This window comes from Rhodnius prolixus, unplaced genomic scaffold, assembly GCF_049639745.1.
Source record: "Rhodnius prolixus isolate KJV_2025 unplaced genomic scaffold, Rpr scaffold_7, whole genome shotgun sequence".
Classification (NCBI taxonomy): Eukaryota; Metazoa; Arthropoda; class Insecta; order Hemiptera; family Reduviidae; genus Rhodnius; species Rhodnius prolixus.
The window spans coordinates 38,155,089-38,168,096 of record NW_027411582.1 but is presented as its reverse complement, the minus strand read 5'-3'; the positions used below and the strand labels follow the sequence as shown (position 1 = coordinate 38,168,096).

General features: G+C 31.4%; 2 protein-coding genes across 5 annotated transcripts in view; one reads left to right on the top strand and one right to left on the bottom strand.

Annotated features, from left to right (window-relative positions):
- Nucleotides 1-2,410, top strand: part of LOC141447584 (uncharacterized) — a 101,210-nt gene extending 98,800 nt beyond the window's left edge. For all 3 annotated transcript variants that reach the window (XM_074115287.1, XM_074115285.1, XM_074115286.1), the window contains 3 exons: nt 1,007-1,180; nt 1,255-1,398; nt 2,224-2,410. In XM_074115287.1, the coding sequence (XP_073971388.1) occupies nt 1,007-1,180; nt 1,255-1,398; nt 2,224-2,301 (396 nt within the window). In that variant the 3' untranslated portion in view covers nt 2,302-2,410. The remainder of the gene's footprint in view (nt 1-1,006; nt 1,181-1,254; nt 1,399-2,223) is intronic.
- A 1,350-nt stretch (nt 2,411-3,760) lies between these two features.
- Nucleotides 3,761-13,008, bottom strand: part of LOC141447576 (ATP-dependent translocase ABCB1-like) — a 52,748-nt gene continuing 43,500 nt past the window's right edge. For both annotated transcript variants that reach the window (XM_074115262.1, XM_074115261.1), the window contains 9 exons: nt 12,073-12,234; nt 10,181-10,384; nt 9,979-10,079; nt 9,763-9,903; nt 8,759-8,915; nt 6,827-7,021; nt 6,537-6,743; nt 5,668-5,814; nt 3,761-4,276 (listed from right to left, as the gene is read on the bottom strand). In XM_074115262.1, coding sequence (XP_073971363.1) covers nt 4,082-4,276; nt 5,668-5,814; nt 6,537-6,743; nt 6,827-7,021; nt 8,759-8,915; nt 9,763-9,903; nt 9,979-10,079; nt 10,181-10,384; nt 12,073-12,234 — 1,509 coding nt within the window. In that variant the 3' untranslated portion in view covers nt 3,761-4,081. The remainder of the gene's footprint in view (nt 4,277-5,667; nt 5,815-6,536; nt 6,744-6,826; nt 7,022-8,758; nt 8,916-9,762; nt 9,904-9,978; nt 10,080-10,180; nt 10,385-12,072; nt 12,235-13,008) is intronic.

Sequence of the window (13,008 nt, the reverse complement as noted above, 5' to 3'; positions counted from 1 at the left end):
GGTTAATATTTGTGTTACGTTGTTAATTTTATATTTATCAGAGCAATTGGAAATTAGGGATAGTACTTAATGTGTGTAAAAGAAATATAGTTTTGTTATTAACTGGAAAAGCTAACTGTTAATGATATATTTTAATAAATTACGTGACATTTGTTCTTATGTTTAATCGTTCCAAAACCTCTGCTGTCTCATTTTCATTTTAATTTTTTTGGGGCGGGGCGGAATCACTTTTTTTTAAAATAGGGATTTGAATCAACTCGTTCCACCATCGGACTCGTTCCAGTGGAACGAGTCCGTTCAAATAGCCCATCACTAGTGCATAACCACCTCAAAATATTTGCATACAAAGTTTAGGATTTTCTTGTATCTGCAGAGTTAAGTTTATTACTTGGTGAAAGAATTTAACTACCATCTAAAAGAGTTGTATGGTGATAATGAAGCAGAAGCTTTTATACAGATGAGTTAGAGTTTTCAAATAGATTTACGTTAAACTTAATTACTGATATTTCAGCTACCTCCGCAGGCCTTTAACATTCTTCTTGTATCTTTTTATCAAATTCTCTCGAGTTTAATTGACAATATTCTGGGAATTTACTTAACAAACTTGGAATTTTTGCTAAGTTTTTACTTCACAGTAACAATGGAAAATAAAAGTGTAAAATTCCTAGAAATAACGCCTTTAGAGCAGGCATATCAAACTCGTTTAATTAATTAATTAATAGTGTAAACTAGTATATTAATAATGAAACTATTTAAAGATAAAAAGAATACATTTCAACAAAATAATTTATACAAATAAAAGTGTTTTACACAATTGATTTACAATTTTAGTGTTAAACAAAATAAAATTTATCAAGTATTGAACATAACCCGCTTCATTTCAAATACCAATCAAATTAGTCTTAGGAGTAAAAACCAGATTCTCAGTCCAGATTACATTTTCATCCTAATCATCCCCAAAGTGTTCATTTACTTATGTAGTACTCTTTAAATCATTCTCCTCTAGGTACCAAAAACTTTAATATGGAGAAGATTACAAAAAGCTTGGTCAATAAATCAAAATGAAACTGGAAGTAAATCTATAGATTCGACAGAAAATAAACAAATATCCACTGATGAAACAGCAAAGGAGAATAATATCAGTTACATAGGAGTGCTTTCTAATGTTGACAGTTTTAACGTCAGTACATTATTTTGGAGCTTGTTTATAGTTTTCTATTAACGTATTAATAATTATTATTGTTTATATATTAGAATGAAGAGGAGAAAAGTGATGATCACAAATACGTGGAAGCGGTTAAGGATGAACAATTCACCGAAGCACCTTTTATAATTTTAGCATCCGCAAATGATGTTCTACCAAAGCAAGAAATCGTGAACGATGAAGAACTAATCGAAGTAATGTTTCTTATCGAATTGTTAAAGTTAGCGTAATTTTTTTAAATTGGGTCACTCATGTAAGCTCACAACTACTAGTACTTGATAGTCGTGCATTGAAGCGGAACGTTTCCATTCCATTATGTGTAGAAAAGTGCTTTAAATATAGTTTTCTTTGATCAATATTCCCAAAAAAAAAGAAGTTTATATCTTCAAGTGAACTATAGGCCAAAGAAAATAGTAAGAACTATCAACAAAATCTCCAATAAAAAGTGAAGAGTATTATCAATAAAGTGATTCTGCTACTTAAGAAATCTTTTACAAAATTGAAATTTTAGCAACACATATAATAGTAGAGGGGCAAGAGCGTGGCTTCGTAAGTGGGAGATCCCCAGTTCGAATCCCGCGTATGACTACTTTTTAGTTAAGCTCCGCCTGAAAAATAGACGGTTAAATAAAAAGTAAGTAAAGTAATTGCCAATTTTTTCAGGCGAGCTTTACGTCCAACTACCAATTAGGTGTCGTGGACGAAGGCGACTAGCAAAACATACTTTACTGTAAATTTGTTTTATTAACCATTAAATAAAATCCAAGGCCTAAGACTGGGAATAGAACCTAGTATTTAGCATGCATATTTAGCTTTGCAGGAAAATGTTTCAAATAAATTTAGATCTGCTTGAGTGCAAAGTGTGAACGTGTAAAGTGTCAATTAGGACGAACCTAATGGAATTTCGGCTTTCTATATAGAAAAACTCAAATTAAAAAATAGTACTAAATTGTTCAATAATTTCTACTTTTTTTAATAACTTAATAATTAGATATAAAAATAATTTTTATTTTTTTCAGTCATTGAACGTACGCATTGAAAATGTCGTCGAAGTTGTGTCCGATAAAGATGAGATTCATTGGCGCCTAGAAAGTTGAAGAGAAAATCAGTGCACTTAGATTTGTGATAAAGCAAAACACACTTTTAATTGATGCTTATTTTTCACCTTTATTGCTATGGTAATATAGTTTTGTTTTATTTTGTAAAGTGAATTTCATGTATGGATGAACACTTTTAAATTTAACTACTTTATTTTTAATTATTTGTTCAAAGATTTGTTTATACTTATTGTTGTCTTGAAATTTTATTTATTTTATTAAATAATTATTTAATTATCTATATTAAATTCTTTCTTACGGTTTTGATAATTTCTGATTTTCAAGACATCGTACAGCTAGCTTACTTTCCTTCCTTATTGCTTGGGTTGTGAGTCAAAATTACTAATAAGATAGTAGCAGTTCTTGTCAAAAACTTGATGTTATTTTTGAGAATCTTGCGTTTTGATCAGTTATAAATTTAAAAAAAATCTTTACGCCTTTTCGAACTATATTAGTTTTTCTTTAAACTTTATTTAGGGCTACAAAACAAAAAACGACAGATCTGGGTGTTTACAAAATATCATGAAGAAAATAGAAATATAATTCTGTACCTCGGAGAGAAAAGGCACCATGTCCATTTTTTTCGATTTTCAGATTTTGGCATCATTTTACAAATTTTTTGTTGCTCTTTCTACAGGTGTAAAGCACTATTTCCTATGTTTACTATTAAGCGATTTATGTATTTTTAAAAAGCGCTATGATACTTCATTGCTTAAGGGTAAAAGGCACTACATGGACATAAATTTTTTCACAATGGAGATGAAAGTAAAATATTTTAAAATATGGGAGTTAAAGTGGCCGTACCTAATGTAATAATTACGGTGAGAAGTACAGGAAAGAGTATAACCGGAAAAGTGGAACAAAAAATGAATTTGGAAAAATATCTTCATTTGGCTCCCCTGTAAAATTTACTTTTTGTGACATGGTGCCTCTTCCCTCCGAGGTACAGAATTAATCTAAGTAGCTATTATAAATTTACCATTTGCTTTAATCAATTTAGTAATCAAGTTTGGTTTATAGTTTTTAGATTAATTATATTTTATATTATTTTTAACTTGAATTGCGAATAATGTCTTAATTTCTGCATGATAATTTGTATACGCTCAGATCCCTGATTTTTCCACATATAAGTATCTCAAATATTAAAAAAAAAAAATATTGTAACATGCAAAACAAGAATCTAAAAATTGTTTTAGTAAAAAGACATTTCCCAATAATTTTGCTTCAAATTTGTGATGTAGACCAAAACATTGGGTACTAAAGTAACAAAATTCAAATACCAAATATGAAGTTACTTTTTCTTTTTTGTAACTGTACATTTTAACGAACCGTTTTCATATTCAACGGATGTCAAAAACGGGTATTTTCGGAAATAACTCAAAATCAAAATTAGTAAGATAGAATAGTTCCGCGACTAAGAAGTAAGAGAAGGAAAATAAAAATAAAATAGAAACAACAATTAAAAAGACAATATTTTATTTTAATCAAATTCATTTATTTATGAAATACATATAAACTTACGCTTTAGTCTCAAAAAATATATATTCCAATATAGACATTTGGCCAAACACATATAAGTATCTCAAATATTATGAGTGGATAATCTTACCTAATAACATCTCATATTTAATAGATTAATAAAGTACTATAAAGTAAAGTATTCATTTAACGACGATACAATGGCTTTTATAAAAGTTCATTTTAAAAAAATAATAATTTAATTGGAATTAGTTAATTTGACTTTACATCAATCATTTTCCTTTTCTTCGCTAAAATGTAACTAGAGTTGTTGTCGTTTCATCAACTCAAAATAGAAACCTTCCATTGCCTTCAGTTCTTCATGGGTGCCAAGTTCCACTACTCTTCCTTTATTGATAACGGCTATCTGATCTGCATTCTGAATTGTGGACAGTCGATGGGCTACAACTATACTGGTGCGTCCTTGCCGGGCTTTATCCAATGCATCTTGTACTACCTGAAAAGGAATACTAGTAATTAATTAAAGACTAAAAGGACATAAAAAACTATAACAAGGAATGAATATATTTTACTTATGAATAGCTTGATTTTAAGTAGAGTACATTAGATTAGAACAAGGGCGGATCCAGTATACCAGGCACTGCAGTAAAAAGGGATTTATTGTGCCGGCTCCTCGTTAGGGCTAGCAAGAGAAACCTTTCTCCACGAATTGTAAGAAGCTTACAAGAAAAATAGTCTTCAAATTCATAAATATAATACTAATGTAATATGCACACTTCAAGAACCCAAATTTTTTGAGAGTTAAAAGATTTACAAGTTGTAACTTTTTATTTATTTATTTTGTTATTTACAAACTGTATAATACACTATACAATAAGTAAATAGAGTGATAGAAGTATAGAGGCGTGAAAGGCAGGAGGAAAGAAACTGCCCAGCGGCAGCACTTTCTACAGGATATTAATTTTAGGCCTTCAGACTGTGAGGAAGTCGTGGGGCCACTGGCGATTCAGTCGGCGAGGAGGATTGTCAGGAATGTCAGAGGAGACGAGAGACTGTACTAGAGGATTGGAGCAAGTGGAGAGAGCACTATGGAAGTTGTAACTTAAAGAGTAAAAAGGCAAAAGATAATGTCATCACTGTAATACCTAAAAATTTCGCTGGTAATACATAATTTTTACAACAGTACTGAAGTTTCTGCGTATCAAACATTTACTTTATATTCATGAAAAGCAAGTTATTGCCTATAAGAATATAATCAAACCAAAGATTATGAATCCAAGGAAGTGTCTAAAAGAAATTTCAGGTGGCAAGATTTATCGTCCATATTTTTAAGAAAGGAACGTTAGGATCGCTTGGGTACGACCTGCGGATGTGCTACAAGAGAAGCTATGTAAAGAAAATCAATTGTGACAGGGCCAGGAGGCGCAAGAAGGCAAGACTGTCCTTGGCTAAGCTTGGTTGGATGTTGATGGAGAAATTCTTAGGCAGGCCTGTGACAGAAGATGGTGCATGGAAACCAACGCCTCAAGAAGTCCAGGATATATTAAAAGTCAATAAAACCGTTCAGTAAGTACAAATGTAACCACCAGTAGTTTTTGAGAATTATCTCTTTTGCTCTCATAAGTGCCAAAGGTTTCATATCATAAACCACCGTTTCTATAACAATCAGACAGAACAGTAAAGACATTTTCCTTCCAAATTGTACGCAGTCTACACAGAGGCTGGACTCATCCTATGTGGGACATCCACAGTAAATGTTTTCGAAGCCTATTGTGCCTATAGAAAGGTCTGGAGAAGCAGAAGTTGTAAACAGATGACATTGAATGGAAATCCACTATGAGGTTAAAATAACAAAACAAAACTAATATTTTAATAAAAAAACATTACCTTTTCACTTTCAGTATCCAAAGCGGACGTGGCTTCATCCAATAAGAGTATTTTAGGATTTCTAACAATTGCACGGGCTATCGCAATCCTCTGTTTCTGACCGCCAGACAACTGAGCACCACGATCACCACACATTGTGTCATAGCCCTGTAGCCAACAGTATCACAACATTAAAGTAGTACTGTTCTTCTAATATAAAGCACTTAAGAATATCAAGGGTACTTAAATTTCACATTGAAGCTAGAAGAAATAAATTTTGAGCAAAAAAATTCAAACTCCTAGATAATTATTTTCTTGGTCGATGAAATTTTCAGAGGATTCTGAAAATTTCCAATTTTGAAATACAATTTAATGGAATTTTCCCCCTTTCTTGGCCACCAAAAGTTTTCTTTAGACTGTTTGCAAGGGAAAACTCTCAGAGCTAGGGAAGACGTGCTTACCTCGAAAGTGACGGTTTGCAGTAAATGTTCACCCACTTACTTATGGGACATATGCTCCATACAACTTCTGCGATATTTAGAGCTACCCAACTATTTGTAAATATTTTTAGATCAACATGGGTACCCCATTAACGTGCTGAGAAGAACCACATAATTGTTTATGTATAAAATAGATTACATTTTTTAATCTTATTGTAAAATTAACTACTGAAATTGGGTGAATGCACTTTAAAGCATTCAGTCAAAGACCTCCTGCCCTTTGGTTCCAAGGTTTATGCTTGAACAACCTTCCTTTTGTTTGATCTTCAATTAACGCTGTAATATTATATTTACATTCTAATGTATCTAAATTTAGAACGAATACCACTGAGAAGAATACAAATAAAAATAATGAACTAAAAAAATTGATTTTAAAATCATGTATTATACCTGAGGCAAAGAACTTATAAAATCATGGATGTTAGCAATTTTTGCCGCTTGTACGATATCTTCATCTGATATATGCATATGTAACGCCCCGTAGGCGATATTATCCTTAATGGAACAATTAAAAAGATCTGGTTCCTGCGTTACAAGTCCTATTTGTGCGCGAAGATGTGCAATATTTAATACATTAATATCACAATCATCTATTAACTGTAAAAGAAAGTTAAACCAAAATCAAAACAAAATAGTATTTTATTTAAATAAATTTAAATAAATAAATAAAAAATACTAACAATTTTTCCTTCTTCAGGTATATAAAATCTTTCTAATAAAGATATTACGGTTGATTTTCCACATCCTGAACCGCCTACTAATGCCAAAGTCTGACCAACATTAACTCTTACAGTAAACCCTCTTAAAATTTTCACATTTGTTCGACTAGGATATGAGAAAACGATATTTTCAAAAGATAATTTCCCAGAAATATCCTAAAAATTAAATTAAATAATTAAACATAGTGAATTCAAGGTTAGACATTTCCTATTAATAATTTCTTTAAAAAGGATTTTAAAACATTTTCTGGTCAGTGGTAAGTAAAAGTGCTCAACTTTCTGCCTTATCTTTGTAACTGGTGTTTCACAGAGAAGTAATAGGGAGCCGTTTATAGCGTGGAGTGCCTAGACCTAGGATAATAGGATTCGTAGCCTGGGTAATGGCGTTGAATAGAGTGATACGTGGTAAGCTTGGTTTCCCAGTATTCCTTGTGAGGCTGCGTCAGGGGAAGAAGGAGCCGGGCCTTTTACATGTTGTCAGATTACAATAATTTCTTTTGAACTGTGGACCCAGAGGATATGAAAGGCAAAGCCGAAAAAGGGAACATCCAGAAGTTCTCAAAATGGATACATTTCTACTACAAAATTATGGGTATCCTTTTTGATGTAGAACAGTTGTACAATTTTATTTTTCAGAGTATTTGAATGTTTAGGTTAATCTTTAATCATTATTTCATTCATTTTAATAAAAAAAAAAAAAAATCTGATCATTTTAGACTTTCGACTATCAATAAAGGCTAAAATATTTTGAAGAATCGAATTTGATGAAAAGCTAATTTATTTTTTCTTTTTTACCTCCAAGTGTATTACAAATAAAAAACAGCCTGAAATGTACGTGATTATTATTTGAATTGAAAGCACTAAAAACTTGCCATCAATATAATCTAATTGCAATTCAGAATTTAATGAAAGCATCAGTTATTAATTAAAGCATTAAAGTGTTAATGCAATTAAAGTTCTTTAAAATCATGAGATGATTAAAATGCAAAGAAAGCAAAGGCTCGAAAACAATCTTGGACACGAAATTGTAATGTAATGATCTTACTGCTAGCGCTGAATGCAATGAAGTATTATAGTAGAATTTGAGATTATAACGAGCACCATTATACTTCCAACACAAGTATCTGTTTGTTCTGGCACAACTAATTCTAATTTGAGAATTAATCCTGCTAATTATTGACAATTTTTACTAGGTAGGTAACAATTTTTCAGATATTTTTAATTATTTATTTTCATATTATATGTATAAAATGGACCGTCCACCTAGAATAACACCGCCATCTTAATGAGGTTGTTTCCTTAACAACAATCAAATAATTACTTTACTCTTATGACTCCAAGGATTTGCCGATGTCTACTCCACTAATCCGAAGCATTTTGTATACTGGGTACGCATAGGAAGACTGACTTTTCAGAAAATTGTTTTAATACAATTGTGTACCTAAAATTATATAAAAACAATCAATTTCAGAGTAGAAATTTTCTTAGGCCGTATTGCTAACTAACAAATCCAACGAAGTTAATTCAAGGCGGTATGACACTCTGCCCGGATGGACATTTTGATTGAATTACAATGAGTATTGGTTTTATATTTTCTATGGTTTCAATCTCTTATTCCCCTACCGGGTACTTATGCTTAATTCAGTAGGTTAGGGATTGGGTTTATTCAAAGGTTTTCCGATTTTTATAGATAATTATTTAAGATAACGGATAACTCAACATGATCCCAATTAACCGAGGGCCGGTTAATCGTGGTTGCACTGTATTATAATTTCAGAGGAACTGTACCTATTTTAATTTTCTCAGTAATAATAATAGAGAATTTCAGATGTTTTTCTACTCGTTTTTTTGTAAATATGTAATTAAAAGTTTCATCTAACTAATGCAGCTTACTGGCTTTAATCCATCTTCAGACAAAGGGTCCAGTAAAGATTTCTTATCAAGAATTCCAAATATGGATTTAGCTGACATAGCTGCTCTAGTCCAATCTTGTAAGTATGCTGTGTTAGTGCCAACAGCGGTTGCACAAAAGGAAAGAGCGAAGAAAACTCTGAAATTAAAAAAATTAAATAAAATAGGTATATAATAATTTCAACACTTCTTAAGTCTTATTTCATTGAATTCGCAAAAAAAAGAAGTTTAAACTGAGCTTAATTTTTGTGAAGAAAAGTATTGAATTAAGGGATAACTTCACATATTGAACTTAATTAAAAGCTAAGAAAGATGTGAAAGTCGCCTGCCCCCCACGACTATCTCTCACTACAAATTCTCGAATTTGTACTTTCTACAGTTTTTCAAACTCCGAATTTCAGACACATTATTTAGTACTAACACTAACCAGATTGTAAAATGTAATACTGCACATCATGTCGAAATGGCATTTTATCTCCCCATCATTTCTCAAAATACGCTAAAACGAATTTTCTTAAATAATGATTCAAAGAAGTCATACAAGTAAGTGTAGTACCGTACTAAGTTCGGATAAAATCTTCATAAGGAAACATTTTTGAAGAAGTCCTAGTAAAATAATACTTTATTCGTGGAAACTTTAAACAACACATAAAATCAACATATTAATAGGAATATGTTACTAAAATTCCAAAATTGAAGAAAATCGATTGACTGTACTATCGATTGATAGTACCACTTTATTTCAAGGATAAGCGCTTCTAAAGTGTAGTTTCATAGTACGGTTAATACACTAGTATAATATTGTTCAGAATGATGTGTCAAACATCTTTTAGTATGAAAAATAGAATATTGAAGTCTACTGCCTTTAAAATTACAAATTTCAAGAAAATTTAAATATGTGTATTGCATCAAGAGAAAGTTGTTACACCTGAATTTACATTTCAGTTTTATTTACAATGCATATACGAGTATTTTTTTTTTCAAACCTGTAAAGTTGATCTGGTAACATATCTCCATTTGAAATGAAATAACTTCCAATTCGAAATCCTGCAGCATACATAAATAATAAGAATGCTTGAGAAAACGCGCAAGCTAACGAAAATATTAACACTTGTTTCTTGGTTTCCCTAGAAAAAGAAAAAGCATGGAATAAATTGATGAAATCCATAATAAAAATAATGTTCAATAAATTATAATATTACTTGTAAGGAGTTTCTAATAACTTAACGTATTGGTTGACAAATACGTGCTCCTTGCCTAATGATTGAACGGTTCTAATATTTTGCAAACTTTCTGTTGCTACCTAGAGAAATTGGGATGCAATCAAAAAATTTATAACTGAATCTTCACCATAAGTGAGTAATATTTTGTTATAAACAAAAATTAAATTTCTTTCTGACATACCTTACCCGCTTGCTCCATAAGAGCAGCGTCTCTTTTCTGATTAGATCTTAGCAAGGCCGTATTTTTGTAGCCAGAGTAAGCAAGTAGAGGCACACCGAGTGACAATGATAACGCCAGTTTCCATCCAAAAATAAAGGCAATTACAAGTCCAGCGGCCATGGTTATAAATGATGTTATTACAGTGCCAGCTCTTACTCCAGAGGCCTTACAACAATTATTCAAATAAATAACATTTAAGAATAGAGTGTTGGGGGGTTTCACTGTAATTATATGTTCTTGAGTAAATAAAATAAAGGAAGAAAGATTCTTGCCAATTTCAGTCATAAGTTTATATTTATTGGTTTGCCAAACATTCAACCAGGTGACTAGGTCATCTTCACATATACTATATACAGGGTTTTCATTTTAAGACGGCTCAAATGCATTTCATGCTTAAACGGCTAATCTGAGCAAAAAATGGTAGAGGAAAAATTTGTTGCCCGTCACCTCTAGTTTCAGAATATGTGCTTGATTTTAGATTCCTGCTCGCATACGAGGCTGACGCGCGACCAAAAATGAGGGTTCGCAGTTGACCCCCATTTTCATATACATAGTTTCAAAGAGTATAAAAAGTTATGAAAGAAACCGGAAACCGCAATTCGATATCTTCAAAATTAAAGGTGCTAGGCCATTTCAAAATCTGGTATTTATTAATCATATTTCAATTTTTTAACTTGTTATCAAAGAGAAAGAAGAGCACGCGATAGGTCATTTTTATGTATTTTTTCATCCCCTTTCTACTGAAAATATTGCCAAGGCAATAAAGCTAGTATTTTTCTTAATATCGGAAATAAGTCGTTTTCCGAGTGATTTTTCTAAGAAAAATCAAATGTTAAGAGCTTTAGAAAATCTCAAGCATACACAAAATTGCTAAAAATTAATTTTACATCTGTTACAAACAAGAAGGTTTAATAATTATTTGGTAATTTCGGGAGAGTTGCGTTTAATTACCAAAAAAATTGGAAACCTCCTGCCACATATTTAAGTGATCAATATCTTTCATGTAAAGGATCAAACTTATTCCTTAATTTATCAAATAATGCAATTAACTCAACTTGTGAAGCATGTACTGTGCCTTCAAAGGTGCCTCCTCAGACACAGAGAAAAGTTGATAACCTCCAGGCTAACCTGGCTTGCGAGCCAGAGGAGGCAGCCGCGTATGTGGGCAGGAATCTAAAATCAAGTCACATATTCTGAAACTAGAGGTGACGGGCAACAAATTTTTCCTCTACCATTTTTTGCTCAGATTAGCCGTTTAAGCATGAAATGCATTTGAGCCGTCTTAAAATGAACACCCTGTATAATTTAAGTATATTATACAGGGAGATCCATTTAAAATGCACCAATCGCTAATAACTTTTTAGGAAAGCGGAATTTCGAAAAAAAAACCCACGAAGTAAACTATATGTTTTTCAAATTTTCCACTTTGGATGCAGTATCTTTACTTTTGGTGGAGTTACGGCCAAAAACCTGATCGGGGTTTTTATTAAAAGGACCACTGGTTTTGACTGATGATTATGAAAACTACATAAAACACTGTGAAAAATGACGTTGACCCCGTTTCGATATCCCTAATATTAGTTGAGATTTTTAATTATTGCCTCGTATGCAAGACTTCTTCACCTATGATTACGGTTTGATTAGATTTGCAATTTATTGCCCTTAAAGTTATGTATTGTACTTTGCAGTATCTTATGTTGGAATCAGCTGGCACCTTTTTAAAAAAGGCTTCTATTCTCTTTTCTTTCACTCTAGGCTGACACAAAAACCAAGATTTCCGACATAAACACTAAGAGAAAGCACTAATGCCAATTCATTAAACAAAATTATGAATAGAAAAAAAAAAATCTTACCGATTTAACTATCGGAGCATCTCTTGCCAATTTAGTTATAAGACGTCCAACAGAGTAATTTTCATCATCAAACCAAGATATTTCTTGACGTAAGATATTATTAAATGATTTTGTTCTTAATCGAGCTATTAAATGTTCAGTCGCTGAGCTTAAAGATAGATTCTGAAATACAATACAATGAACTCATAAAATTAATTCCAAAAAATTGGTACAGTGTAAGAATAACTGTTAAAAAATTGAAAAATTCTATTGAAATTCTGGCAGTCGTTGAGGGGAGGGGCCATATGTTCAGATATTATATTTTAAAGGGAAAGTTCGGTGATTTTTATCAAAATCATTTTAAAATCTATGCCATTTTAGAGAATGCTATTTCTTCAATATTAGTATAATTTTGAATTTAAGGTTTGCTTCAAACTTCATTGTTGAATAGAATGTAAAAAACAAGTATTTGACAAATAAAAAAATCTTCTAAACATTGTAAAACTCAACTTTTTTCTCTTTTTTTTTACAATAAAATAGCATGTCTGCCAATAAAAAATTTAAAAAAGTAAAAACCACAGGAAGTTGAATCATTATATTATTTAGCTTAGGCTTTACCGGGGGGGTTCCGGCACTGCAACTTTAGCTACAACTTTAATGAATGATTTTTTTTTTTTTTTAAATGCCTTGAAACTTTCTCTTAAAAGTTTATTATCTAAATCAAAAGTTTTTATTTGAATTATTTTGTTAAGGAAAATTCGGCATTTCAATGAGTTAAGTTCCTTAAAGACAACAACTTAAGAATTGAGCCGTTTATTTTGAAAGTGGCATAAGTCACTTTGTTTTTAAGTCGAGATATTTAAGGGTTTGCGTTTTAACACGTTTAAAAATATGGATGCTAACTTTCAAGAAGATTTACTTGTATTTGTTATCTCATGATACTGATATTTTTCCCAG